The sequence below is a fragment of the Microcebus murinus genome, chromosome 21 (genome assembly GCF_040939455.1).
Source record: "Microcebus murinus isolate Inina chromosome 21, M.murinus_Inina_mat1.0, whole genome shotgun sequence".
NCBI classification, from domain to species: domain Eukaryota; kingdom Metazoa; phylum Chordata; class Mammalia; order Primates; family Cheirogaleidae; genus Microcebus; species Microcebus murinus.
This window is the reverse complement of record NC_134124.1, coordinates 35,354,640-35,380,170: the sequence shown is the minus strand read 5'-3', so window position 1 is coordinate 35,380,170 and position 25,531 is coordinate 35,354,640. Positions and strand designations below refer to the sequence as shown.

At 54.3% G+C, this 25,531-nt stretch overlaps 1 protein-coding gene and 2 long non-coding RNA genes across 4 annotated transcripts in view; 2 read left to right on the top strand and 1 right to left on the bottom strand.

The window, feature by feature from the left end:
* Window positions 1–222: 222 nt before the first annotated feature.
* LOC105871861 (uncharacterized) lies at window positions 223–3,233 on the top strand. Its single transcript, XR_012913935.1, has 3 exons — window positions 223–753; window positions 2,804–2,883; window positions 3,039–3,233. It is a non-coding gene; the product is annotated as an uncharacterized LOC105871861 (long non-coding RNA).
* A 425-nt stretch (window positions 3,234–3,658) lies between these two features.
* Window positions 3,659–8,145, top strand: LOC142863110 (uncharacterized). The gene is made up of 2 exons (XR_012914006.1): window positions 3,659–3,690; window positions 7,070–8,145. It is a non-coding gene; the product is annotated as an uncharacterized LOC142863110 (long non-coding RNA).
* A 1,204-nt stretch (window positions 8,146–9,349) lies between these two features.
* The window catches only part of NEURL1B (neuralized E3 ubiquitin protein ligase 1B), a 42,066-nt gene continuing 25,884 nt past the window's right edge, over window positions 9,350–25,531 (bottom strand). The window contains exons 3-5 of one of the 2 annotated variants that reach the window (XM_012765498.3): window positions 17,064–17,801; window positions 15,043–15,168; window positions 9,350–14,663 (exon numbers count right to left, since the gene is read on the bottom strand). In XM_012765498.3, coding sequence (XP_012620952.3) covers window positions 14,419–14,663; window positions 15,043–15,168; window positions 17,064–17,801 — 1,109 coding nt within the window. In that variant the 3' untranslated portion in view covers window positions 9,350–14,418. The remainder of the gene's footprint in view (window positions 14,664–15,042; window positions 15,169–17,063; window positions 17,802–25,531) is intronic. The other variant, XM_075996290.1, reaches the window with a different exon arrangement.

The following is a 25,531-nucleotide window of genomic DNA, read 5'->3' as shown; positions in this document are numbered from 1 at the left end:
TTCGTGGAGGCAGAGGCAGGGACTGCCGTGGGTTCTCAGGGACATAACGCTTATAAAGCTGTGCCCACGTGGCCCAGTCTGAGGACAGGCCTGTGGCATCAGGAACGCAGTCCCGCAGAAAAAGCAATGTCAAAACAGCATCGTTTCTCTATGTGTCATTCTCAGCCACCACGAAGGGACCAATGCTCTAACTTTGTGGATTCTCCTACCCGCCTTCCAGACGCTGCAGAATCCCTTCTCCAGCCCCAACCGCACGCCTCTTGTGCTCTGCACCCCCTTTCCTCCCGAGAGCCTCCCAAGACGTGGAGAGAGGAGAAGGGAACAGACAGAGCAGCAGGACGGAGGCAGCAAGACTCCGAATGTACCCGGGTGGGAACCGCCGTCCCGCGCACGTGGCCTGAAGCCGATTTCTGCAGCCAGCGGAAGAGCCCCTCTGTGGACACTCCCCAAACCCTGTCTCCTCACCTGCCGTGCAGCCACTTGTTTAAGAGAAGACTTGTTTAAGCCACTTGTTGAAGTGAAATATTCACTTAAGTGGATATTTGTGGGGTGCCCACCAAGTGCTGGGCACTGCTCTGAGCATCAGGGATGTAATAGACGAGACATTGTCCCCGTCCTCGAGGAGCTAGTGGTTTACTGAGAGACACAGAGAAGTAGGCAAATGCTTACGGATCAATGCAGGCTGGCGGCGTGGGAATGGGGCGAGGCCGGCTGGGCTAGTCGTATGGACACTGAGGTTCCAATGGTGAACAAGTGAGTAGGCGCGATCCAGGCAAAGTGCGTGAGTCTGAGTGTGTGTGCGAGTGTGCGTGTGTGTACTTGGGGCACAGTAGGGGACATTCCAGACCGAGAGAAGCCTGTGTACAACAGGTATGAATCTCAGCCCCCAAACCCAGGCACGCAGAAACTGGGCTTGTTTTCCCAACAACTTAATTTGTCTTCCAAGACTCCATTCCACTGGGTTCCCTCCCTTTCCCTCAAGGTCACGGCCGCGTTCCAGAGGCTTATATAGCTGTGGATGGGGAGTAGAGCACAGGAGCCTATTCCCACTTCCCTCCGTCCACACGGCACCCCAGGCCGGTCCTAGGGCATCCCTGCATCCCAGTGCTTTCTGCCCCCCCCCCCCCGCACCTTTCCATTGATAGGGAGGGAGGGAGAGATTCCAGGTGAGGGAAGTGAATGCCAGGGGTCAAGGAGACTCAGTTAATATTTAAAAGTAGGAGCCATGCACATTTGTGGAGGCGGCTCGCTCTGGCTCGGGCACAGCCAGGTGCAAGGTTGTGGGACCAGAGGGGAGGTGGGCGGAGGCAGAGGGCCAGACGGCCCAGAGCCTGAATGTCGCGCTCAGCAGTGTGGCCTTGGTTCTGGCTCCAGAAGTTGCTGTGAACACCAAGTGGCTCGTCCCGGGCAGCCGGGGCATCCTGTTCTTTGGAGGAGGCGTGGGCCCTCCCGCCCCTGCTTCCATCCAGGAAGAAGGGTGGGCTGAGCCTGACAGTGGCCACCGCTCTCTCCAGCAGAGGTGGGCTCTTGAAAGCCACCTGGGAGTCTCACAGCGTCCCCGGAGCCGGAGCAGGCAGTGAGAGGCATTCTAGATGGCACTCTCGGGCTGTGTACACCTGTTCTGTCACTAGAGACTCCGAGGGAGCAAGTGCCAGGGACTTGCTGGGGCCGTGGGCTTACAGAGCCCGCATCCCATCCACACCCGGGGCACGACTTCTTCCCTCGAAGACAAGTGGGGAATGACAAGCAGCCCTTCGAAACTCTCGCTCCTGATTTAGTCTGACTCAACTTCTTAGCACTGGCAGGTCAACTTTGCAATTTGTCAGGCAAACCACAGCTCTGGGTAGAGGCTTAGCAGGTAAATCAGAGCTCAAGTGTTTTCTGCTTTGTTAAATATGTGATGGAGGAAGGGAAATAAAAGGGACTATTTAAAAAAAGATATTCAAAAGCTGTCCTCGGTAGGGTTCAGCGTCCTCTCCAACCTGGCTCCTTCTTATACCTTTTTTTTTGAGACAGAGTCTCACTTTGTTGCTCAGGCTAGAGTGAGTGCCGTGGCGTCAGCCTGGCTCACAGCAACCTCAATCTCTGGGGCTCAGCGATTCTACTGCCTCAGCCTCCCGAGTAGCTGGGACTACAGGCATGCACCACCATGCCCGGCTAATTTTTTGTATATATATTTTTAGTTGGTCAATTAATTTATTTCTATTTTTGGTAGAGACGGGGTCTCGCTCAGGCTGGTTTCGAACTCCTGACCTTGAGCAATCCGCCCGCCTCGGCCTCCCAAAGTGCTAGGATTACAGGCGTGAGCCACCACGCCCGGCCCCCTTTTTTTTTTCTTGGTCTGATGGGTCACCCAAGCGGGATGAAGCTGCCTCTGGGCATTTGCATATGCTGTTCCACCTTCCTGATGAGCCCTTCCTCCTCCGCCTGGAGACCATCTCTTCCCCATTCCAGCTGCTCCTCAAAGTTTCCTCTTCCTGGAAGGCTCCCCTGATGCCCTCAGGTTAGGCCAGAGCTCCCCTAATCTCCTGGCCACTCTGTGTAATACCTGCTTTCATTTCTGTCCCTGCCACCTGGCAAGGAGGTTGCCGAGAGCAGAGATTGTGTCGTATTCGATCAATTTGTTATTTCACTGGGCTCTACTTTGACCACTCTCTTTAGAATATTGTCTCCTCTTGTCATTTTTCTCTGTGCCCCTCTCCAGACCCTTGTTGCATTAAATAATAATAATATTTAAAAATATTTCTCATGATAGCAACAATATATGTTCCTTATGGAATTCAATTTTTTTTCTTACATACAGAGAAGGAAAAGAAGAAAATTAAACCACTCTTAATTCACCACCACCATCCCTCCATCAAGATGGCCTTTGCTAACATTTTGGTATGTTCCTTCAGCTTTTTCCCCCACAACTAATTATTCATGTATATTTTAATAGTGTCATATGGTATATATGGTGTTGTACTGTTTTAATTTTTAGTTTGTTTTTTTTTTTACCTACTGTCCTATTATAAATATTCCGCTCCTACTAATTTTAGTACAATGAGATCAAATCCAGATCTTTTGCTGTAAGGATGGACCTGAAGCCGGGAGGAGGGGACCCTGGGCACGCCAGGATCGCCGTGTGCCGAGGCAATGAGAGCAGGACAGCACTGTCACCGTCTGAATCACCCCGAGCACAGCCCGTCCTTGCGCCTTTCAGCTCCGTGGCAGCAGGTGAACCGCTCTACGCTACCCGTACGCAGGCTGGTCGTGCCGGGTCCCTGCTGTTCCCACTTGGGATGTGGAACCTGCAGAGGTTTGCGACCTACAGAATTTGTCGCAAACCCGGAGCAGACTTCCTGAAACAGCCGGGTCACAAATATTTCAACTCTCAGGGAGGTACATGTTTTCTTTTTTGGGTGGCCAGAGGTGCAGTTTTAGCAACATTACTATTTTTGTCTATATTTGAGGGTTTAAAAAAATATTGCATCTTCCCCTACTTGTATTATTCTTTTTTTTTCTTTTTAAATTTCAGAATATTGTGGGGGTACAAACATTCTGTTTACATAAATTGCTTTTGTACAGTTTGAGTCAAAGTTATTATACCCATTAGGTATGAAGTTACCCCTCCCCCCACCTGCCTGATTTCTGACGAGTGTTATTTCCATGTGTGCACACAGGTGTTGACCGAGGAGCTCCAATTTAATGGTGAGCACGTGTAGTGTTTGTTTTTCCACTCTTGTGATACTTCACTTAGGAGAATGGGCTCCAGGTCCAACCAGGTTAGTACAAGGGGCATTAGTTAGCCATTTTTCATGGCTGAGTAGTACTCCATGGCATACATATACCACATTTTGTTAATCCGCTCATGTATTGATGGGCACTTGGGTTGTTTCTGAATCTTTGCAATTGTGAATTGTGCTGCTATAAACATTCTAGAGCAGGTGTCTTTATATATCTATATAGATATATATAAAGATATATATATATATGTCTTCTTTTTCCTTTCCTGCCCAGTAGTGGGATTGCTGGATCAAATGGTAGTTTTAGTTCTTTGAGGTATCTCCATACTACTTTCCATAGAGGTTGTACTAGTTTGCAGTCCCACCAGCAGTGTTTACGTACTTGTTTTATTCTAACATGCCCGTCACAGGGTCAGACATGTGGACTAAACTGAGCCGGTCAGATTAGCGGCCGGAGGTGAGGACCAGAGTCACCATGTTCCCAGCTTGCAAGGTCTGGGAAAAGATCCTGTCCTGGCCCCAGCCCACCCCCAAACTCTTACGTGACCCTAGCCCCAGTGTCACCCTGACATGCCCTCTTCAAGGCTGCTGAGATCCACAAGGCCGTTGGCAGAAGCCTGGCCTCCCAGGGCATCTGGAGCCATCTGGAAGGGGCTGGCGGTAAATCCGCCGGGCACCAGGGTCCATGGTCCTGGGACCATCCTTCCCGAGGATCTTTCTGCTCCGGCATTTCCGCTCCTCACCACGGCCACGAGAGGGCGACGATGCTCCATCTGCTGGAGGAAAACTGCCCCGTCCCTCCCTGCCCTGGACCTTGGGCTTCCAGGCTCACTCCTTGTGGCGAGGCGGAGAGGGTGGTCCAGAGCGCTGTGGCCCTCACTCCCTGCCAGCCCGTCCACTGCCCTGCCTCTCCCGAGCCAGGGGAGCCGGGCCGTGGAGGAAGCTGCTCAGGGCCGCGGCCAGCAGAGCCGTGGGGCCTCTTGCAGGAAGACAGCCTGGTTGTTCTAGAAGGATGGTGTCTCCTGACCTTTGTCCCCGCCCTGGGGGCTCCCCACCGTGCTGCCCACCGGCTTCTGGGCCTGGGCAGCCCTTCGGCAGAGAGCGCTCAGGCCAGCTGCTCTCCTGCCCCAGCGTCCGGCTCTGGGGCTACCTCCGGGAAGGCGCCCCCAGCCCGGGCCCGGTAAACAACAAGCCCAGGGTGGAAGGACGGCAAGGCCGGGAGGAGGGACGGCTCTGGAGTGGGATCTGGACAGCCCTGGGACCACTGTTGGGGGGACAGAGGCCGAAGGGGGCTGCGGTGGCTCGGCATCATGGAGAGGATTCTTTTCCTGTGGGTGGGGGTGCTGGCTAAGGGAGGGGTCGGCACAGAGGGATGGGGCGGATGGGAGGACAGCTCCTGATGCTCTTGTCCCGGGTTGCAGTGGGAATCTTCTCCCCAGCTCTGTCTCCGACCTCCGCGGTGGGGCGGGTCTCCCTGGGGGCCGAGGGGGCATGGCCACGCCGAGCTGTGGGGGTGGCTTGGCCGCAGCGGCTCCTCCGGAGAAGGCCTGGCCCTTCCCACGCCCCTCCTGGAATGCAGGGCTGCTCCTGGGAGCTGCGTAGAGTGACTTTCCCTCTGGAGCCTGAGGTCGCTCAGCCTCCCAGGCCTGGGGGCGCATTCTTGACGGGAAGCCAGAGCAGCCGGGGGCGGGGGCCGGGCACCCCCCAGCACCGGCATCGCCACCTGGCTTCGTGGGCAGGAGGTGTGCGAATGCCAGGAATGCCACACTGGGGGGGGGCGTGTAAGTACCAAGGCTCTGGTGTTGGGGAGACCCTGTGCGGGGCGCTGGGGATATGGACACAGTGTCACCTGCAGATACTGCAACAGTGTCCAGGGCTCACCAAGGCAGAACGGAGCCGTCAGGGCTGCCAAGAAGGGAGGCCTGAGGTGTGGGAGGCCAGGGCAGGGAGTGGGGCGGAGGGCGGGAAGGTGGCGTGGAATGGCCTATTTTACTCTTAAACAAATAACTGCCATAACTTAGCACCTACTGAATGCCCAGTCACTTCCTTACACAGCTTGACTGATACCCCTCTTACTTTAAAGATCCAGAAACTGAGGCTCAGAAGAGGGCCAGCAACTTGCCCAAGATCACACAGCAGAGGCAGGCCTGGACCCCTGTCCCCTTAGCTGGAGCAAACCCTCATCCACCATGATAGACTCCACCACCCTGCAAACACCCGCTCGGGCTGACTGAGACGCCAGGACGCAGCCTCCTGAGGGCCTGAGGGAGGGCTGTCGAGGGGCGCAGGAAAGTGAGGCTCAGAGGGGGCCTCCCCATCGCATGGCTCCAGGCCTCATTCACATAAACTCGGGTGGCCCCTCGCTGGGGCAGAGCACGGGGCGACTCAGGCCTGTGCAGCCACCCCAAGCAGGCCCACGCAGTCCCAGGAGATGGCAGGGGCCTTCCCGGGCCGCTGGGGAGAGGCAGGGGAGGAGGGTCTGGGGCTGTCGGTCTGGGGAAAAGGTTTCGGCCTGGCCAGGCCAGAGCTGGGAGAGGAGGAGGCCGGGGAAAGCGGACCAGGCTGCCTGAGGCGCTCGGTTTTGATGCAGCCTACCCCCCAGGCTTCTGGAAGCTTCTCCCTGGGTGCATTTAACAGCCAAGGTCAGGGTTCTGTTCCCATAGCTGGATGCCTGGAATATTCGTGTTTCCACATCCCTGTGTGGGAGCCAAACCTGCTCCTCGGAGCCAGGAGGGCTGAGCCTGGAGGGAAAAGCAGAGGTTCCCCGTCCCTGGGATTCAGTGAAGGGACGCTGTGCGTCAGGGGCTGGCTGCCGGCTTTCCTCTGCCCTTCTAGGTGCTGTGTCTGGCTGCATTTCTTTCTCTCTCTCTCTCTCTCTCTCTCTCTTCTCTCTTTTCATCTCCTTCTTCTGCCCCCCCCCCCCTCCTGCTGTGACACAGCGGGAAGAGCCGGCCCTGGGCCAAGCCAAGCCCCGGCCCCCAGCTCGCAAGCACGGTGATTTGGGGCAGGCCACGGCCCTCGAGCCCCTTCCCTTGCGTGTAAAAGGGCTGCAACACCTGCTGCCGAGTTGTCTGTGGGGGTCGACGAGATCACAGGGCACATTCCCAGGCCCATTTGCGCTTGAGAACTATGGGGTCTAGATCCGGGACGGGCCACAGACAGACTGGAGCAGGGCGACCGAGTCTCTGAGTCTTGACTTTCTCGCCAAGAAAAGGAGAGTAACCATGGCGCCCCCTTCAAAGAGCTGTTGTGCGGACTTGATGGTGTCACGGGTGTCCTTCAGACACAGAGAGTGCTTATGAAATGATCTGTTGTTATTGTCATTATTATTATCTTTCTGGAAGATCGTTGGTCCTGCAGGAACCCAGTGAATGGGGGAAGAGAAGTCTCCGTACGCGTATCAGGGCAGAACTCCGCTGAGGCTTGCCGCACTTCGGACAGCAGAGGCGAAGACGGTCAGGGACAGCGCTTGTACCGCAGCACGGAAGTATGACGTGCCAGGGGGCCCGGCCTGGGCGCCAGTCAGCACACGGATGCCATGGGAAAGGACGCCTACGTCACATCACTAATGATCCAGGGATCCAGGGATCCAGGGATCCAGGCTGTCCCAGCAGCCTCAGAACCGCGCTGGTCCAAACGCGTCTGTTACGGGCTGCCTTCCCCTGCAGACCGGCTGGTTCTTGAAGGCCAGGGCCGTACCATTCTCGTTTTGTGTCAGGTCTGGGCACTGACAGAGATTGGTTCGGGGATTGAGCTTTTGATCCAAGGGTCAAAAGAAAGACAGCCCTGGGACTTTTCCCGAAACTTTTAAAAAGGGTTACTAAGCTGGCATATTATAAGTTGAGTCACTGGAAGTCTTCTTGGTTACCACAAATGGAGAGTCCGCCCGAGAATAACACCAACCCCAAGGGAAGCAGAACTGAGAGGCAGAGGCAGATGACCGATGACATCACCTGAACACCTGGATCCAGCCATTCCTGAAGCTAGACTGACTTGTTCAGTTGTGTGGGTCGGTAAATTCTGTCTCCTCCCTTTTTTGAGTTTTCCTGAGTTAGTTTTCTGTCTCTTACCACCCAAACAGCTTAGATTAAGATGGTCTTTTTTATTTAACAAAATGTGATTATCAGACAGCATTGATGAAAATGTTGGCTGGCCCAGTAGAAGCAGGTGGCATCATGGGAAGGACAGCTAGAAGAAGAGAAAGGAGCCTGGGTGCTGGGTATACCCCTAACCAAGACCTTGGGGCAGGGTGCAGAGTGTACCTCTTAAAGATTTTGCCTTGACTCTGCAGTAGGCCCACCTGGGGCCCAATCCTACTTCTACCTTGGAGGGACCTTGGTTCAGGTGTCTGTAAAATGAGCACATTGTGAAGATTCATTGCCGAAATGTGTGAAAAGCATGGTTTCTGCTGCTTGATAAATGCTGGTTATCTTTCTTATCCCACTGCTCCTAAAACTCAGTGTCACCAAGGTGGGCTGCTCTAACCAGCCAGGAAGAACAGGCCTGGGCAGCTCCTTCGCCCTGTGCGCCACCCCCAGCCCCCTCCCGGTATCACTGCAAGGCTCCGCCCCAGAAAGCTGGGCGCCGAACCTGGCCTGGCCCAGCCTAACTGGCCAGCCGGGCCCGCTTCCACTGGACACTCACAGGTCCTTATCTCCGCCATGACTAAATTTGGACCTTAAACTCACAATCAGCCTGGGAATTCCTGACAAATTCCAGCAAGGGCCAGCTGTTCTCTTCAGTTTTTGCAGACTAGAGAGATTATTTTTTCCAAGTAACAAGTTTAAATTAAAAGTCATATTTGCTCATTATAGAAAATATGGAAAATGCAGGGGAAATTCACCAATAACGCCACCACTCAGAACAGCCCTCCATGGACATTTTGCTTCTTTTCTGCTTGTCTTGCCAATGCATGGTCAGGTTTTGGGCTGTTGGTTGGTTTTTTACATCCCTGAAATTAGAGTCGATATGCAATTTTGTATCTTGATTTCCCCACCATATTTTAACACAAACCTGTTCCCGTCTTCTAAGCTGTTCTAACAATTGCTGCTTATTGTTGGGTGCCAGACGCTGGGGCTAGCACGTCACCAGCATGATCTCAAGAGCGCTCACACCCACCCTACAATCAGGAACTATTATTAGGCTTGCTCTGCAGATGAGGAAACTGAAGTCCAGAGAGGTTAAGTGCCCTCACCCAAAGTCTGGGTGCGGCCCTGGCAGGCTGGCTTCAAGCCCCATGCTGGTAGCCACGTGTGTGCCTGTCATGGCAACCTTCCCCCGCAGCGAGGTTTGTTGTTTTCCCCTGCCGGTAGGCACTCTTCATTGCCTCAATTTCCCTGAGGGGTGCCATTTCTCACTGAGCTGGCAGAGTTCAGAATGGGGCAGCTGTCGGATGCAGGTGAGCATGCCTCCTGGATCTGACCCATTGGAGCCCCGGAGCTCCTTGTCCTCAGGGATTGGTTGAGGAGGGGACACGTGATCCAAGATGGTCCAGGCAGGGATGCTCAAAGGCAGGATGCAGGCTGGACCTGCAGGTCGCAGTCTCTAGAACTTTCCTGGGAATGGGGCCAGAATAAAGGAGGGCAGAGCGGAGGGGAGAGACCAGACCTGATGCAGCCCTGCAGGCTTGCACCTGTAGTGAGTTCTGCTTCTGCACTTTTCAGGTACCTGAGCTTGTCCTGTTTGAGCTGGGTTTCTGTCACCAAGAGTTTTGGCAAGTACACCTGGTTGTTGGACATTAGGGTTGCTTACAGTTTTTCACCATTATAGATAATGCTACAATGAACATCTTTACACAGAGAGCTTCTCCTTGCTTAGAATTATTTCATTGAGATATTTTTGCAGAAGTTACATGGCAAAGGTCAAACATTGTCAGGGCTCTGTAGACATCTTGCACTTTGTTTGCTTAAGGCTGGCAATGATTTGGATCTCTCACCCCCATCCCCCAACAGTATATGCAAGTGATTTTTAAAAACTCAGTACTGGAGAGACTTTTTTTTTTAACAAGCCAAAGTTGTATTTGTTTTTATTTTAAACAGGAAAATTTATGTTAATATAAAACAGATAAAAACAGACAAAATCACAACACACAACACACAAAAGCACAACACACAAGACTAGTGCAAACCCTTCCCAACCCACTCCCCAGTTTTAAAACCTTTATTACAGATCCCCAAGGATTAGACTGTATTGGAGAAGTCACAGTATTGAATCAGAAAAATAATAGTAAGAAGAGGCATGTTTAAAAAGGTCTGTACACAGGTAGTGGGGTGTGGGGTAAGGGGTGGACACTTTGTCACTCCAACATCAAAAACACAATGCCAAAAGGATTTCAGTGATAATCATGGATTTCTAGAACCCTACCACATATGCTAGTCCCCTGTCCACTTTTAAAAGTTGCTTTTAAAGAAGATAAAAAGTGCACAGACACTTTCATAAGGCACAGACAGATTGTTGTACAAGTCGTTTCACTAGGGACTTGGGTAAACCAGTGAGACAATTAAATACCGAGAAATGCCAGGAGGCCACGTGTTCCTGAGCCGGTGTCCCCCTGCCAGAACTGGGACAGGGATGGGATCGAGTGATGGGAGGTTATTGCCTCTCATTTGCCAAGACTTTGCACAACCCCATTGTCAACTGGGACTGACTCAGTTGGGGTCCTCCTGGGCCTTGGGGACCGATTTCCAGGGCCAGAAAGTAGTAGGCAGCCACCTTCCCAGACTCCCTGGCAGACCTGAGGGTGGCCAACCCATGGGGACTTTGGGGGTTCTGCCTAAGGCTGTTTTGGCAGCAGCTCACTGACTGCAAGACGCCCCACAAGTCTAATGCAGAAGAGGTTTTTCGAGTCACATGGGAGGTTCTGGGCCGGGAAAGCAGCTGCTGGGTGCTCACCTGGATGGACCCAAGGCAACAGAATGGCCAATAAGGCCCAGTGGATTCTGTCCCCAACGCCTCATTACCCTCTTAATGTCACCACCTCCCGCACCAGAGCTGGGCACAGCCCTCTCTGCTCCATCCTCCCAGCACCCCACACCTAGTAGGCACTCAGCAAACGTTTGTTGAATGACTTTGTGTGCACGTGTTATGTGATGCTGTATCACCAAACCCCTGGACGTCCATAATCTGATTTCTGGTTTATCCAGCAAACCTTTACTAAGTACCTACTACGTGTTAGCACAGGACGAGACACCAGATGGATCCAACAGAGTTCACCAATCTGTCCTCCTCTGGACCTGAGCCCTGGCAGCCTTTGGCTTTAGTCCCAGTCCTTGACCCCAAGTCCCCAACACAGCCTGTGCCGAGCAGCGGGCGCCCCCTGACTGGAGGCGCTGGAGTGGCCAAACCCCGGAGACCCCTGTTCCAAGGACACCCTAGAAAAATGAGCTTGTTTTGTCTTGGAAACAGCCAGTGTTGCAGGAGGCTCCTAACGAACAGGCACAAGACCGCGACAACAAGGTGTCTTGGGTCTGTCCTGTCCTGTCCAGGCTGGAGCCATGGCTGCTGCAGCCCGGAAGGGCACGCCAACTGGGACGCGCCCTGGGACACAGGAGCCCAGGACACAGGAGGGCTGGGCACACCAGGGGATGCTTAGTGGCCAGGGGCTCTGCGTGCAGGGCTGGCGGTCACAGGGCCCAGGACGGTGGTGGGATAAGGCCCTGGGCCCCTCCCCAAAGTTGTCCCACACGGCACCCCCAGAACAAAGGCCCTTGGGTTGGAGCCGAGACCGCGCGTAGCGTGGCTCTGCCAGAAGCAGGGCAGCGAGCAGATGTGCCCGAAAGGAAGGACACTTGTCCTTCCAGCGTGCGGGCAGTGGACGGGGCTTGGCCTGCGCTGGAACCCTCCACCCAGGGGCGGCGCCAGGCTCTCTCCAGATGAGCATCAAGGAAGAAAACTCCGTCTTGAGTTTTCTGGGGCTCAGGGCCAGGCGTGGAGAGCAGGGGAGCTGGCACCAGACCTCCCTGGGTGTGAATCGCAGCTCCGCCACCTCCCGTCATGTGATCATTAAGTCACTTCACTTACAGGACCTCAGCTCCCTCCCTGCCAAAGGGGATGATGCCATTTTTCATTGATTCTAAGTACCACAGCCTTTATCTCTGATCAATGAACTGTACAGTTGTGGCATCTTACAGTTAAGATTGGCAGCATGTTTTCCCTAGTGGTACATAAAATGGTGCACTTTATGATCAGCAGTATCTTAGATGGGACTCATTATGGCAAAAAGACCTGCCTCACAGGACTAAGGCACCTCTCTAGCCCAGTGCCAAGGCACACAGCAGGTGCAAAATAAAAAAGTGTTTCCTTTTCCTTTTGCTCTTGCCCCCTTCTCAAAACAGAACATAGATGGGGATTTGAGCCTCTCCTCTGTAGCACTGAATAAATCAGTTCAGAGCATCAGGAAATGTCTGGTTTTTAGAAGATAAACACCCCCTTAACTCCTCTTGGAAACAGGGAGGCTATTTATAGCAGCTGCAGAGCAGGTGGAACAGGCCACTGGCTCCTTTCTTCCTGGGTAACAGGTCACTAGGAGAAGGCCTTGTCCACCCCTGTGCCCGGGCCCTCAGTCACTGGTTTCCTGGTGGTGGCTGTACGTGACCGTGGCTGGAGCCCAAGGGGGCAGCCAGGAAGAGCAAATGGCAGGAGAGAGGAGCTGGCTCCCCCAGGCCACTGGGGCCACCAGAGCTGCAACTCAGTCCAGTTATGGGGACGGTCACCTGGAGAACCACAGGCGGGGGTGATGAGCCCCTGCCACAGGGCCTGTGCATGGCTCTACACACACCCAGCACACGGGGGGACCCAACAGCTGGGCACCCGGGGCCGCCCAGATTCTCCAACTCTGATTCCGGCAAACACTGGGGTTCCAGTAGCTCCAGAATCAAAAGATTCTGCTGCAAAAGTAAAATGTGGGCACGTTCCCTAAATTCACTAGGGAAGAGTAACCATCCAGGGGCACTTGCCATTTCAAGACTGCAGGGGTCTGAAGTCGGGGTTAGGTCAGAAAACCATGGCCATTCTCAGCTGGAGGAGGAGGGTGGCCCGAGACCTCCAGCATGACAAGGGCACCGACTGGTCTACGAGGCCTGATTTGATGAGGGCCTGGGCCCACCCGGCTCGGGACCCTCAGACGCCCAGGGAGCGCTTGGAACACAAATGCGAAAGTCTCTGAACGTTTCCTCTCCTTCCCTCCCTCAGCAGATGAACATACCAGGAACTGTAATAAAAATCATACTTTTTCTTTGCAAGGTGTCTCAGCCTTTTTAGAATGTCGTGCCAGTCCTCCTAAGAGCTTTTGGGGTGGTCAGGTTCTAAACTTCCTGTGGGAAACTGAAAAACAGACAGGCCAAGGGACTTCCCTAAAGGTACAACACAGAACAGGGCAGAGGTGGAGCCCAGAACTGGGGACAAGAAGGGAGGAGCAGGCCTGGGCCAGCCCATTAGCCCAGGTGTGGTCTGGGAGTCTGCAGAGATGGGCAGGGGTGACCGGGTGGTAGGGCTGGGGTCTCAGGAAATACCAGCGGGTAGGCCTGGGAAGTGCGAATCACAAGGCCAGCGTTTTCACTGTCACTGTGTATGAGTTAACAGACTTATCAGTTAACGTGCCAGGAACCCGAAGAAGAGGATGAACTGAGAATGAGAACAAGGACCAGTCATGAAGTCCTGGTTCCTCCCACTGCTGCCAGGAGGCCACCCTGGGAGCACCCACACCACCTGGCCGGTGCCAGGCCCAGGGTTACAACAGGAAACGTGGACAGCTGTCTGTGCTATGAAGTGGCGTTTCCAAGTCCAGGTGAGTCACCTGCCTCTAGGATTCTTTCCCTCCCCCAGGAAAAGGGAACCTGCATGCTCCTCTTCTCCTGGGAGGGGTTACAAAGACTGAAAGCCTCCAGAGACGGAGCGAAGGTGCGATGTGCTTATTATTAGACTGTCTGGGGGGAAGGGGCGAAAGATGACCCAGGCCAGAGCGCCCGGCTGCAGCGCGTCCAAGACTGCGTAAGAAATGAAAAAAGTGAATTGTTCTCTTACGTTCTCCACCCGCCTTCCCCTCAAGGAGTTGCTGCTTTGGAGCTGTAAACAATGAGTTATTTTTGCCTCCCCTTAGGAAATCTGAGCATCTCCTTCCTATACCATCCAAGGGAGCTCTGTTTAGGTTCAGGCTTCATACATTCAAAACCAACTTCCGTCACAACCCCGGAAAGTGAACGATTTCTAGCCACGCTAGCATCTGGGCTCCGGACTGCACGTTCCGCAGCGTTCGGTAAGCCCCCAGAGCCAGGATACCTGGACACAATCCCCACGCGCCCTCCCCTCTCATTCTCTCGCACATTCTCTCCCTAGTCTCTGGCCCCCTCCCGCCCCTCCCCTTCTCACTCACACTCAGCCCACCCCGGAAAGAAGCATTGCACAGACAGAAGATGCTGTTTCCCAGCTGAAAGGTCACCGAGGGAAAGGGCGATCTGCCAGGCAGTTCCTGAGCTTGCTCTTGGGACGGCCGTTTGGGGGCAAAGCACTTTTGAGCCAGAAGCAAACCTTGCCGGGCTCAGACCCCCAGGGCCTGTTCTCCACGACTGTCACGCCTTGCCCACCGTTGGAAAGACGGCTGCTGCCCTTGGACTCCCTGGAAGCCATGGTGGTTGCCGGCCCAGGGGGGCTTCAGAAAGGTGACCTTGCTCCAGCCAAGGCCTGTGGGCAGGCCAGGCTATGGCCTGTAGATCTTAATGACGTCCTTGATGGGCCGCCGACAGATGGGGCAGCAGGCCCGGGCCTGGCGCCGGAGCCGCAGGCCGCAGTTGAAACACAGGCACATGTGTCCGCACGTGTAGATGACCGTGTCCACCTCGCCATCGAAGCACACCGTGCACTCGCCGTTCTTGCTGTCTGCTGGCTCTGGCGGGGAGAACACAGGGGACACCGGGGGGCTCAGCGGGGAGCTGGGCGCTGTCACTGCCGAAAGGGAGAACAGGACATGTGTTAACAATGTATCTCCCAGGCGGGCTCTGCTGGGGCAACCCCAAGGGCGCAGAGCTTTGTGGGGGAACCAGTGGGGAACAATTGGGAGGGAGTGGGATTTTGGTTTACCTTCCAGGTTTTGCACCTTTCCTGCCCTTCTACCGCCCCTCCCCCAAGCATCAAGATAAAATGCCCCCTACATCACCCTTTGGGATGTCTTATCTAGATGGTTCACCTCCCCCAGCTGAACATACCGCTGAGGGAAGGAGAGGACGCAGGAGGAGAGGCAGCGCCCTGCTCAGCCCTGGGAGGGCCCAGCCGAAGGGGCCAGGCCAGCCCCAGCCCGTTCCTACCAGGGTTTGCATTTCCTTACCCAGGGATGACTCAGACGCAGAGGAGGACTGGTTGACACTGAAGGTCATATCTGAATCACTGTCGTCTTGAGAGCCACTGAGGGACCCTGATGGGGTCGTCGACGCGGGACTGGACTGCAGGGTACCTGAGACCCAAAGAGACTCCATCAGAGACAGTGGGAAGTGGGACCTGCCCTGCCAGTCCCTGGCTCTTCACCACTTCGCACCTGAGCTTGCCCGTCTGCCTAATGAGGGGACCAGAGCCACCTCCCAGGGTTCTGCTAAGGACTGACGAGCTCACACAGCGTGGTGGCCATCTGTCCTCTGCCCGCCCAGCCTCCACTCCCATTTTTTTCTGGACTAGCGCTGCCCCATTAGAGGTTCTTCGGGGCACTGCTGCACCCTCCCCCACTCGAGGCAGGCCTGGCCAGGAAGAACTTCCACTCATGGTCTCAGCAGTGGTTTAGGGAAGGGAAGGTAACCCCAGTAAGGCCGCCGAGGCCCAATTCTGTCACTTCCACCAGAACTGTTGGGAAAGAAGGGGCTCATTCCATTGGGAGGTCAGCCTGGAGCCGGAGGGCCACCTGTGGCAAGGGTCTGCCTGAGTGACGCCATCACAGAGGCAAGAACTTTGAGAGGAAGAGAGAGATGGGACCCTAACGACATCCTTTCAACACTTAGATCCAGCTGCTCCTGAAGCCACCCAATACACTCCCAGACTTTTGAGTTATGTGTACCCATAAATTTCCTTAATTTTGCCTAGGGCAATTTGGGCTTTTGTCACTTGCAACTACAAGATCCCTGACTACTAGTGTTCAACGTAGATGAGTCTTCTTCCTGAAGCTCACTGTGGGTTCAGATAATAGACGAGAATAGGTTATTTGTGGGATGGAGATGCCCCTTCCCTTACCCGACTCTAGGATGAATGCACAATGGGCACCTCATCTCGGGCTGAGATGATGACTATGACTAATGGTGCCTCAAAAACCAAAAACGAAACCAAAACCAAAACGAAAACGTCCAAACCACCGCCGCCACCATGCGCTCCTCTGCCGTCACTCAGACAGCAAGCGCTTCTGTTGTTACTGTTACCACCAGTCAAACTCAGGGCGGTATCAGGCCCTGCTGAAGGTGTCCTATGCATCTCATCATTTCGTCCTCGTGACAACCGCACGATGCAAGTGTTCCTCGCTGTCTGCACAGACAAACAGGGGCTCAGGAGAGTCTCTGATCTAACACCTCCATGGCTGACCTGCGGTGTGGCTCTGAACAGCTATTTATTTAATCTCTCTGTGCTTCAGTACTGTTACCAGATGGGGACAGGGACACCAATTTCATAGGGTTATCAGGAGGATAAAATTTAACGACATAACAATGAAATGCTGACTGGCTGTTATTATTTGACTTTACTTCTTAAACCATGAAATCGGAGCTGTGCTATCTGGGAGGCTTCCCCGGCCGCCCTCCATCCACCAGGCAGGGTGAAGCCCCCCCTCCGTGGTGGATGTCACCATGGCGCTCGCCATGTGGGTGTCTGTGCGCGCCTGCCGGCGCGGCTGGTCCTGCCCTCCGCCGGCCCGTCCTGGAGCCCAGGGCCTCGTCCACAGCTGCTGGGCGCTTCCCACCTATTGGGGCATGAAAACGAAGGCCGGAATCATCTCAGAACAGGACGGTTCAAGTCTCCGTTCCACTCTGCCGAGGCTGCCGTCCTCGCGCGCTCTTTCATGCGTAGTTGGATGTATTTCCCTCTCACGCTTAATACGCGTCACATACACTAAACCGCTCTAACGTGACTCATCGTAACGGCGCTAAACCGTGCGCCGACGGCTACCGGCTGCGCGCAGCCTGCCAAGCCCGGGGACCAGCCAGCTCCCTATCTGGGCCGGCGCCTCACAAAACGTGGCCGGGGAGCAACCAGGGCACGTCCCGGGGCACGTGCCAGAATGCCCGTCCGGGGACACTGCGGCGGCGGCGGCCGGCTGGCGGTGGGGACGCCGGCCTAGGGGCGGCACTGGCGCGGCGGCGCAGGCGCGGCACTCACCGAGGAGGCGCAGCTGGCCGGCCGCGCCGCCGCGCACAGCGAAGAAGGCCCAGAGCGCCTGCGTGGTGTCGACGCACAGCAGGCGGCCGCGCGGGCGCCCGTTGACGCCCAGGAGCACGTCGCCGCCGGGCCGCAGCGTGAAGCTGAGCACGTCGCCGCCGCTGCGCACGGGCCCGGCGCGCGCCACCACCCAGTACTCCTTGCGGTCGAGCAGCGCCTCGAGGTCGGCGGGCAGCTCTGGCGGCCGCAGCCCGCCCGGGTCGCACGACGTGATGCCGAAGGGCAGCGCGCCGGGCGCCGCCAGCCCCGGGCGGCCCACCTCCACGAACAGGCTCTCGCCGGGCCGCAGCGGGCGCTCGGAGAAGACGAGCGTGCGGCCGCCGTCCGGCCGCGGCGCGCAGGCCACCTTGCGGTCGGCCGACAGGCTCACGTCGGACCCGCGCGTCGCGTGGAAGCGCAGGTCGGCCTCGAGCAGCACCGGCGACGACGCGGGCCGCGGGCGGTCGCGGGGCCCGCACGGGATGGCGGCGGCCGTGGCGGTGGCGGCGGCCGCGGGGTCGGCGGGCGGCGGGCCCGGGGCGCGGCCCAGCGCCAGGTGGCCCAGCTTGGCCACCACCTGGTTGTTCTCGAGCTCGTTGTTGTCGAAGTTGGCCGCGTCGTGGCTGTTGGGCGGCAGGCAGGCGCTGAAGCGGGCCTGGCTGAGGCGCGTGGGCGGCAGCGTTTCGGCGAAGGTGCTCTCTGCGGGGACAGAGGGGACCGTGAGTGCGGGGCGGGCCACCGAGCCCCTCCCCGGCGCCCCGCTCTCCTCTTGTTCCTCTGCGTGTGTGCTCAAGGAGCCACAGGTGACAGAATTGGGCTAAGCACAATCGGTGGCTCACCGGACACGCTCTTACCTCTGGGAGGGGCAGAGGGGCCTTCCTCCCTCTTTGCTCTCACCCTCCTGCCCTCCTTTCCCTCGTCTCCGCCCTCTTCTTCCACCCCTCCTTCCTTTCACCCCACCTTTTCTCTTTTCTTCTTTCCCCCTTTCTCTCCCTCTCTCTTTTTTCCTCCCTCTTCCATTCCCTTTTTCCTGCTTCCTTTTTTCTCTCCCTCCTGTCCTCCCCCCTCCCCTCCCTCACAGGTTTTCATACTTTTGAACATTCAAAGGGCATCTGAAAATCCTTTATTGTCTCCCCAACTAGAACCTAAGTTCCAATTTGTGGCCTTACAAGCTCATTCCACATGTTGTCTCATTTAATCCTCACAACCACCCTGTGGGGTATGTACTGTTACTAGCCATGGAGCTAAGAGAGAGCTGAGGCACGGAGAGGCTGGGGGACATGACCAGCATGACTGCTACTAAGTGGCGAAGCCACAGCCTGAACCCCGGCTGTCTGGCTGCGGAGTGAGGGCTCTTCAGCACGTGCCGCCTCTGAGGAAGGAGGCCCTGCGCCTGTCCTCACTGCCGTCCACCGCACCGAGCACGGGGCCTGGCCCTGGGCAGCTCTCTAAGCATGGAAGAAATAAGGTCTTTACAAGAGATCCACTCATTCTATAACAACAGAAAAGGAAGGGAAAGTTCTTAAAAAGTTATGAAAATATTTTTGAGTAATTTTTAGTGCTGTGAAAAGATGTTCTTGATACTATATGTTATAGTTGCATAACAACGCAAAATAAAGATTATGTTTATCCAGGTAGTAGAGATCTTCATACTTTGGTAGATTACTTGTTTATTTTCTGTCTCCCTAGCTAGAATATGAGTCCCTGGAAGGCGAGGTCTATGCCAGTTTGTCCACCACTGTGTTCTCAGGGCTTACCAGGGAGCTTGACAAACAGCCTTCATTATTAATAGTTTATTGAATGAATAAATGAATGAATGAGGTCTCTAGAAGAGACTGCTACACTGAATAACCAATCAGGGAAAGAAACAGTCATTAAAATATTTTGGAGATTTTTTTTTAACTGATAAAAATGTTCCTGTTTACTCATAACAAGTTAACAAGATAGTGTTTCTCAAACTTTTTAAACAGACCCCTCTCTAGCCAAGATTTTGTGAAATGTTATCATTCTATAGTTTGTATCACACATGCAAATTTCTTCCTCTTTAGTTTTCCAACTATAAAATGAAATCATAATAATGAACGTGCTTTTTCAAATTGTGTGCCCTAGGCCCTGTGAGAGTCCGATATACCCCCCTCCACCCCGGACACCTTTCACTTCAACTGGATTTATAGCTTCTCTTGGGAAATGAAGTCTGCTAACAGGGCCTGAACTCGAGCATGGCCACAGTGGGCGAAAGCTTGCCCTCTTACTGAGGTGGTTTGAGCTGTCCTTCCCGATGGCCCGAGGTGGCCCTCTTCACCGGCTCAGCTACTTGCTGGGGCTCTAGGGGCATCGAGCGTGTGTGCTTTGCTTTAGACGATGCTTCCCCACAGCTTGAGGAAAGAACTGCATTTTCAGTTTGGTTCTTTTAAAAAAAGTGTATGCGTGTGTTTATGTGTCTGTATCGTTTTATTTATGTACATAAGAAATCAAGTGGCCGGGCGCGGTGGCTCACGCCTGTAATCCTAGCACTCTGGGAGGCCGAGGCAGGTGGATTGCTCGAGGTCAGGAGTTCGAAACCAGCCTGAGCAAGAGTGAGACCCCATCTCTACTATAAATAGAAAGAAATTAATTGGCCAACTAGTATATATAGAAAAAATTAGCCGGGCATGGTGGCGCATGCCTGTAGTCCCAGCTACTCGGGAGGCTGAGGCAGGAGGATCACTTGAGCCCAGGAGTTTGAGGTTGCTGTGAGCTAGGCTGACACCACGGCACTCACTCTAGGCTGGGCAACAAAGCGAGACTCTGTCTCAAAAAAAAAAAAAAAAAAAAAAAAAAAGAAATCAAGTGCTGGAGAGTAATGTAAGAAAATGTTAATGGTAATTGTCTCCCAGGGGTGAGACTATGAAGGACTTTAGAAGCTTTTTCTGTATTACCCGATTTTCCTACAGTAAACATGTACATTACACATTTTTATCAGAAAAACATCAATAACTATTTTTAGAAATCAAGTTTTTAATTAATATTTAACAATATGGGAAAATGTTCTTGATAAAACATTAAATGAACAAAAGAGGATGCAAAACTGAACAAATGGTTTGATTCTACTTTTGTTGGAAATGTGTGCATAGGATGCATAGGAAAAATATAGGAAGGAAATACCTAAAAAATGTGGGAGTGTTTATTTCTGGGTGGAAATTTGCTTCTTTATAGTTTTCTGGTTGTCTCATTTTTCTCTAACAAACATATACTGATTTTGTAATCAGGAACAAAGTATGTACAAAGGTAGAATAAAACTAGCCCTTTTTTGAAAAGGCATTTTAGACAAGTGGATGTTTCTGAGAATCTCTTGGTATAACACACTTTTCTCAGAGCTCCCTGCCACACCCACAGTCGCCCTGCCAGGCTAAGTTTAAAGGCGCTGGCCTCGGTTTGCCCTGGGCCTCTGCCCGCTCTGGGCCCTGCTCTTGCCGACACACTCTGCCTCTGCTCCCAACCCCAGTGCTTCCCCTCCTTGCCCCGGTGGCTCACCCAGGATCCTGTCCTTCAGGACGGCATCCTCATTAAGAGCATGGCCTGTGGGCTGGGCACACTTGGGTTCTAGTCCTGGTTTTGGCCCTTCCTGGCTATGTGACCTTAGGTAAGTCATTTCACCTCTTGAAGCCCCAGCTTTGCACAGAATGTTAGTGGTAAGCTCCCCCCCCACCGTGTTATGGAGGTTAAATTACTTTTATGAAGAGTATAACAGAGCATGGCATTAAGTGCTCAAAACATTAATTATGATCATCATCATTCCTTTAGCATTTATTCAACAAAATGTACAGCGCACTCACCACGCGCCAAGTGCTGCAGGGCACTGGGCGAGCAGAGGGAACACAGTCTGGGTCCTGTGTTCACGGAGCTCCCGTGCCAGGGGGAGACACAGACTCTAATGAAGCCATCTTACAGAGAGCTGGTGAGTGCCCCAAGGGCCACCGTGTGCAGGTAAGTGGGGGACTCAGGTAAAGTGAGTTACTCAGCCGAGGAGTGACAGGGATGAGATTCTCTAAGAGTGTACAAAAGGGGACTTGGTCAGAGTGAGGCCTAAGGGTGAGCCAGAAAAGGCCTCTCTGATGGTGGTGAAGGGGTGAGGCCTGGGTGGCCAGGTGACAGTGGAGCGTGAGCATTCTAGGCACAGAGGACAGCACGTGTGAAGGGTCCCAGGCGCTGAAGCTTGGCGTGTTTGCAAGGTTGGGTTATAATGAGTGTGACATTGTGCCCGGTACCTGGAACATGGCAGCCCCTCAGAAAAGGCTACATCTCCTCACTATCTCTGTGCAAGGAGCTTTGTCCCCATTGGCAAGATGACACAGTGCTGGCCTAGGCTGGACACTCCAGAATCCACTGCTCCAGGGGCATTTCTTCCACGGAAAAGCAGCCAGCGATAGGCAGAAATCCAGCAGCGACAAGAGGCCACCAAGGGAGCGTACCGGGACTACCCAGCTTCTACCCGTGGCTTGTCTCCAAGGCCACTCTCTGGACTTGATGAAAGCGTACCCAGCCATGTTGTTGACCACCTGCCAGATGCAACTGCATACGCTGATCATCCCCTTCCAGCCTCACCACTATCCTCGGTGGCTCTGTAAAATGGGCACATTTCACAGTGAGAGAACACTGAGACTCTGAGAGGTAGAGTCAGTTACTAAAAGGTCACATAGCCTAGGAATGACAGAAGTGGGATTCCAACCCAGACTGTGACTCCAGAGCCAGGCCCTTTGACACTTGCAATACTGCCTCCAAATTCGGCTGTTCTTGTCCAGCTCCTAGAGCTGCCCAGCACGTGGGCTCAGCCTCAGCCCAGCAGCCTCCTGGGAGTTTCAGCCTCCATGGGCCTAACGTGGCTCCCCTCCCCCCCACACCCACTGAGCACCATCACACAGCCACAGTCCCCGGGCCAGGCCCAGGGAGGCTGGGCCAGACCTCCCACCTGCTGCTCCCCAGGCCACCTCCAGGGTCTGGCTCGGCCTGGGATGGAGCTGGGTTCTTGCCTTTCCTCCCCTCCCCTTTCTCTCTTAGGTCAAGTATATCTGCGGCTGGAAGTAACGCAGAATTTAAGAGAATTCATCTTCGTGTGAAAAACCATCTCTGTGTGAAGAAAAAATGAAGGCAGGGAGAGCTGGAGACAGGGACCTACCCACCAGTCACTTCCCTGTCAATGAAGGATGGATTTGGGCCACGTACCGGTGGCAGAAATGACAAGACACACTGACAAAATGGATACAGGGCAAGGAAAAGAGATTCAAGAATGACTCCTAGTTTCTGGGCTGATCAACCAAGTGGGTGGTGCCACTATTGCCAGTGGGGGTGGCTGGGGACCAGGAGGTAGGGGGCTGAGTGTGTCATGCACGGTGGCTCTCAGAGCCAGGAGGGGCTTGATGGGCAGGGGCGTCAGGCCTGGGGAGATGGATTTGGGAGCCAGCGGCTTCGAGGTAGGACTCAGAGCCCAGTGACAGGCTCAGAGCATCTGGGGAAAGAGTAAAGAGGAACAGCCTTGCTTTATGACAATTTGTTGAACGCTCCAGTTGTTTTAGACATTTTCCTATATGTGTGGTGTGTTGCTCACTTTAAGACAGTGAAAAGGAGAGTGAGCTGCGGGTGGAAGCCTGGGGCTCCCACATATGGTGGCCACGCCAGGGAGGGGCGGCCAGGCAGGCGGGAGGAAGGTGGGAGCTGGGCAGGCTCGGGAGCCATGAGGAGCAGCGTCCCGGCAGTGGGCAGCGGTCACCTGGGCTGCAAGTGAGAGGCTGAGTAGATGGGGGCTGGGGCCTGGCAGGCTGAAGGTCAGTGCGGGGCGGGAGGAAGAGGGTGTCTGTTGCAGACAGCGCTTGAGACAGACTGCTCTGAGGGAGGACAGAGAGATGGCACTGGGGCCGGGGCTGGTCAAGGGCGTTCCTAAAAGACAGATGCCTCGGAAGTGCTTTCTGTGATTGTGGGAATGACTCGATGGAGACTGAGAAGTGGACAAATGACAGGAGCTGTGTCCACGAAGAGGAGCCAGGTGATGGGGCAGAGGGGGTGGGCACCAAGGGAGGGGGTTGGGGATGGAAGAGAGAGGACAGGGACTGTCTGCCCGAACATGACGGGGTAGGACACAGGTCTGTGGGCCATCAAGCCCGTGCTTTTCCAGACGTGGCCTCTCTGCCAACCAAAGAAGGCTGGACTTGGGGAGACATACCCTGGGCAGTCCTGGCTGTGGCCTCAGTTTCCCCACCTGCAAACTAGGGACCCTCACCCTACCTTACTGGTCTATGGGGTTAAGTAGGGCGGAATGGTGCGATCACAGTGTGCTTGGCACTGTGCCTAGCACAGAACAGGCCTTCAGGAGCCCTTAGTGGGTCAGGCCAGCAGCCACAGAGCAGAGGTCTTGCTCCAGACTGGGAAGGGACAACTCTTCAGGGCACCCTGCCAAGCAAACGCTTTACTGTTGCGGAGGGAGGTGGGAGCTGGCCTGGCCTGTTTGGAAAGAAAACATTAACCACAAAGCCATTACCCTCTGCTGCTCCCCAGGGCTCTGCATGAAGTTGGCCACAGCTGCTCCTCCCTGCGTGACACGGTGCTCACAGGTCCCACACCGATGCACCCCCTGAGTCCTGGATGCAAACCCTCCCTCCACCATGGCCACTGATCAGCTGGGAGACCTTGGGCAAGTCCCTCCCTGGGTCCCTCTCTCTGGGCCTCAGTTTTCTCACCTGCAGCCTGGAGTGGTGAACTCAGACCTCTGAGCCCTGCATTCAGATCTGTAAGTTCAAGTCTTTATCAAATACTTTGTTCATAACACTAACGAGCATACACTGATTCTAGACCCACCAACTGTTATGTGACTTTGGGCAAGTTATCTATCCATGCCCAGCCTGCAAATGAGGATGATACTATTTCTTGCCTCATAGGATTCTTGTATGGAACAGAAGACATGATACCTTGAAAGGTCTCAGCAATGTGCCTGGTGCAGACCAGGTGCCCAGTAACTATTGGTAACAAGGGGTCTCAGTACTGTCAAGTCGGGTAATGACTCTCTCCCAAGGTCTATGCAGGGCTGTTGTTTCTGGCCGCCTGGAATCCACCCCCTTCTTCCGGTACCAGCACCCAACTTTTCTTTGGGGGGAACTGCCCCACCCCACTTCCCCTTTCCTTAAAAAAGGGAGGCTTGACCAGGCCAGTCACTTCATCCCATCCCTCTGGCCACGGAGATGGGTTTGGAGCTGGGCATGTGACCCAAGACAGATGGATGAGGCTGTCTTGAGATGTCAGGCAGACCCTACAGAAAGCAGCTCTCCTGCTGCTGGATTTAGGTTGGTGGGACAGGGGACTGGAGCTGCTGGTGGCCTTCCCTCCACCCCAAAGTGGGAGCCCAGCTGAGGATGAAGCCAACAAAGAAGGCAGCAGAGCAAGAAACGAAGACAGACAAGTATTCCAGGTGCTGATCTCTGGGCCCTTGCATGAAGCCAGACTTAAAGGTCGCTGTTCCCAGGAATTTTCAGTCCCATGAGACATTAATTCCCCTTCTTCCTTAAGTGAGACTGAACTGGGTTTCTGTCCCTTGCAGCCAAAGATTTCTGACAATACAGTCTGCAGTGCCATAGCCTGGGGCTGGCATTACTTGTTCAATCTGACCAGCCTTTCACCACTGGGCAGAGGAAGGACAGTGGGGCCGGCACTGACCACTCCTGAGCTGCCTGGGAAGAGGGATGGGGCTGCCTCCGGACAGCACGGCCTGAACTCGAGAGCCCCTGGAAAGGGCTTCTACGGAGAAGGAGATACACGTTGAGTATCCCCAATCCAAAATCTGAAATGCTCCAAATGAAACTTTTTGAGTGCAGACATGACACTCAAAGGAAATGCTCATTAGAGCATTTCAGATTTTCAGGTAAGAGATGCCAAAATGGTAAGTATAATACAAATATTCCAAAATCCAAAAACTTCTGAAACACTTCTGGTCCCAAGCATTTCGGATAAGAGATATCCAATCCATAATGCCTCCCGGAGCCAGGAGAGGAGCAGAGAAAACGTGCATGGCCTGGCAGAGCCTTCCTCACCTGGGCCCAGAAACTGCTAAATTTAGCAGAAAGTAATTCTCTTGGGCTCAGCTCCTTCTGTTTGGCCACAAGGAGCATCTAGAGAAGTCCAAGGCTCTCAAGGATAGACCCACTCTGGGACACAGCAAGCCCATCCTGGTCTGTGGCCCGGAGACCATTAAACGAGCAGCCATAGAGCAGCCCTGGGAGACAATTCCCCCTACAGTCTAGTGTGTGAGGGGGATGGGGGGAGTGGCAGTAACCCAGGTGTCCACCAAGGGGGGAGGCCACAAGGCAACGAGGAGCCAAAGAGACATGCAACAGCACAGATAGATCCTAAAAAGGGGTGAATGAAAAAAGAAAAAAGAAAAACAGAGTAAGATCCTTAGCATAATA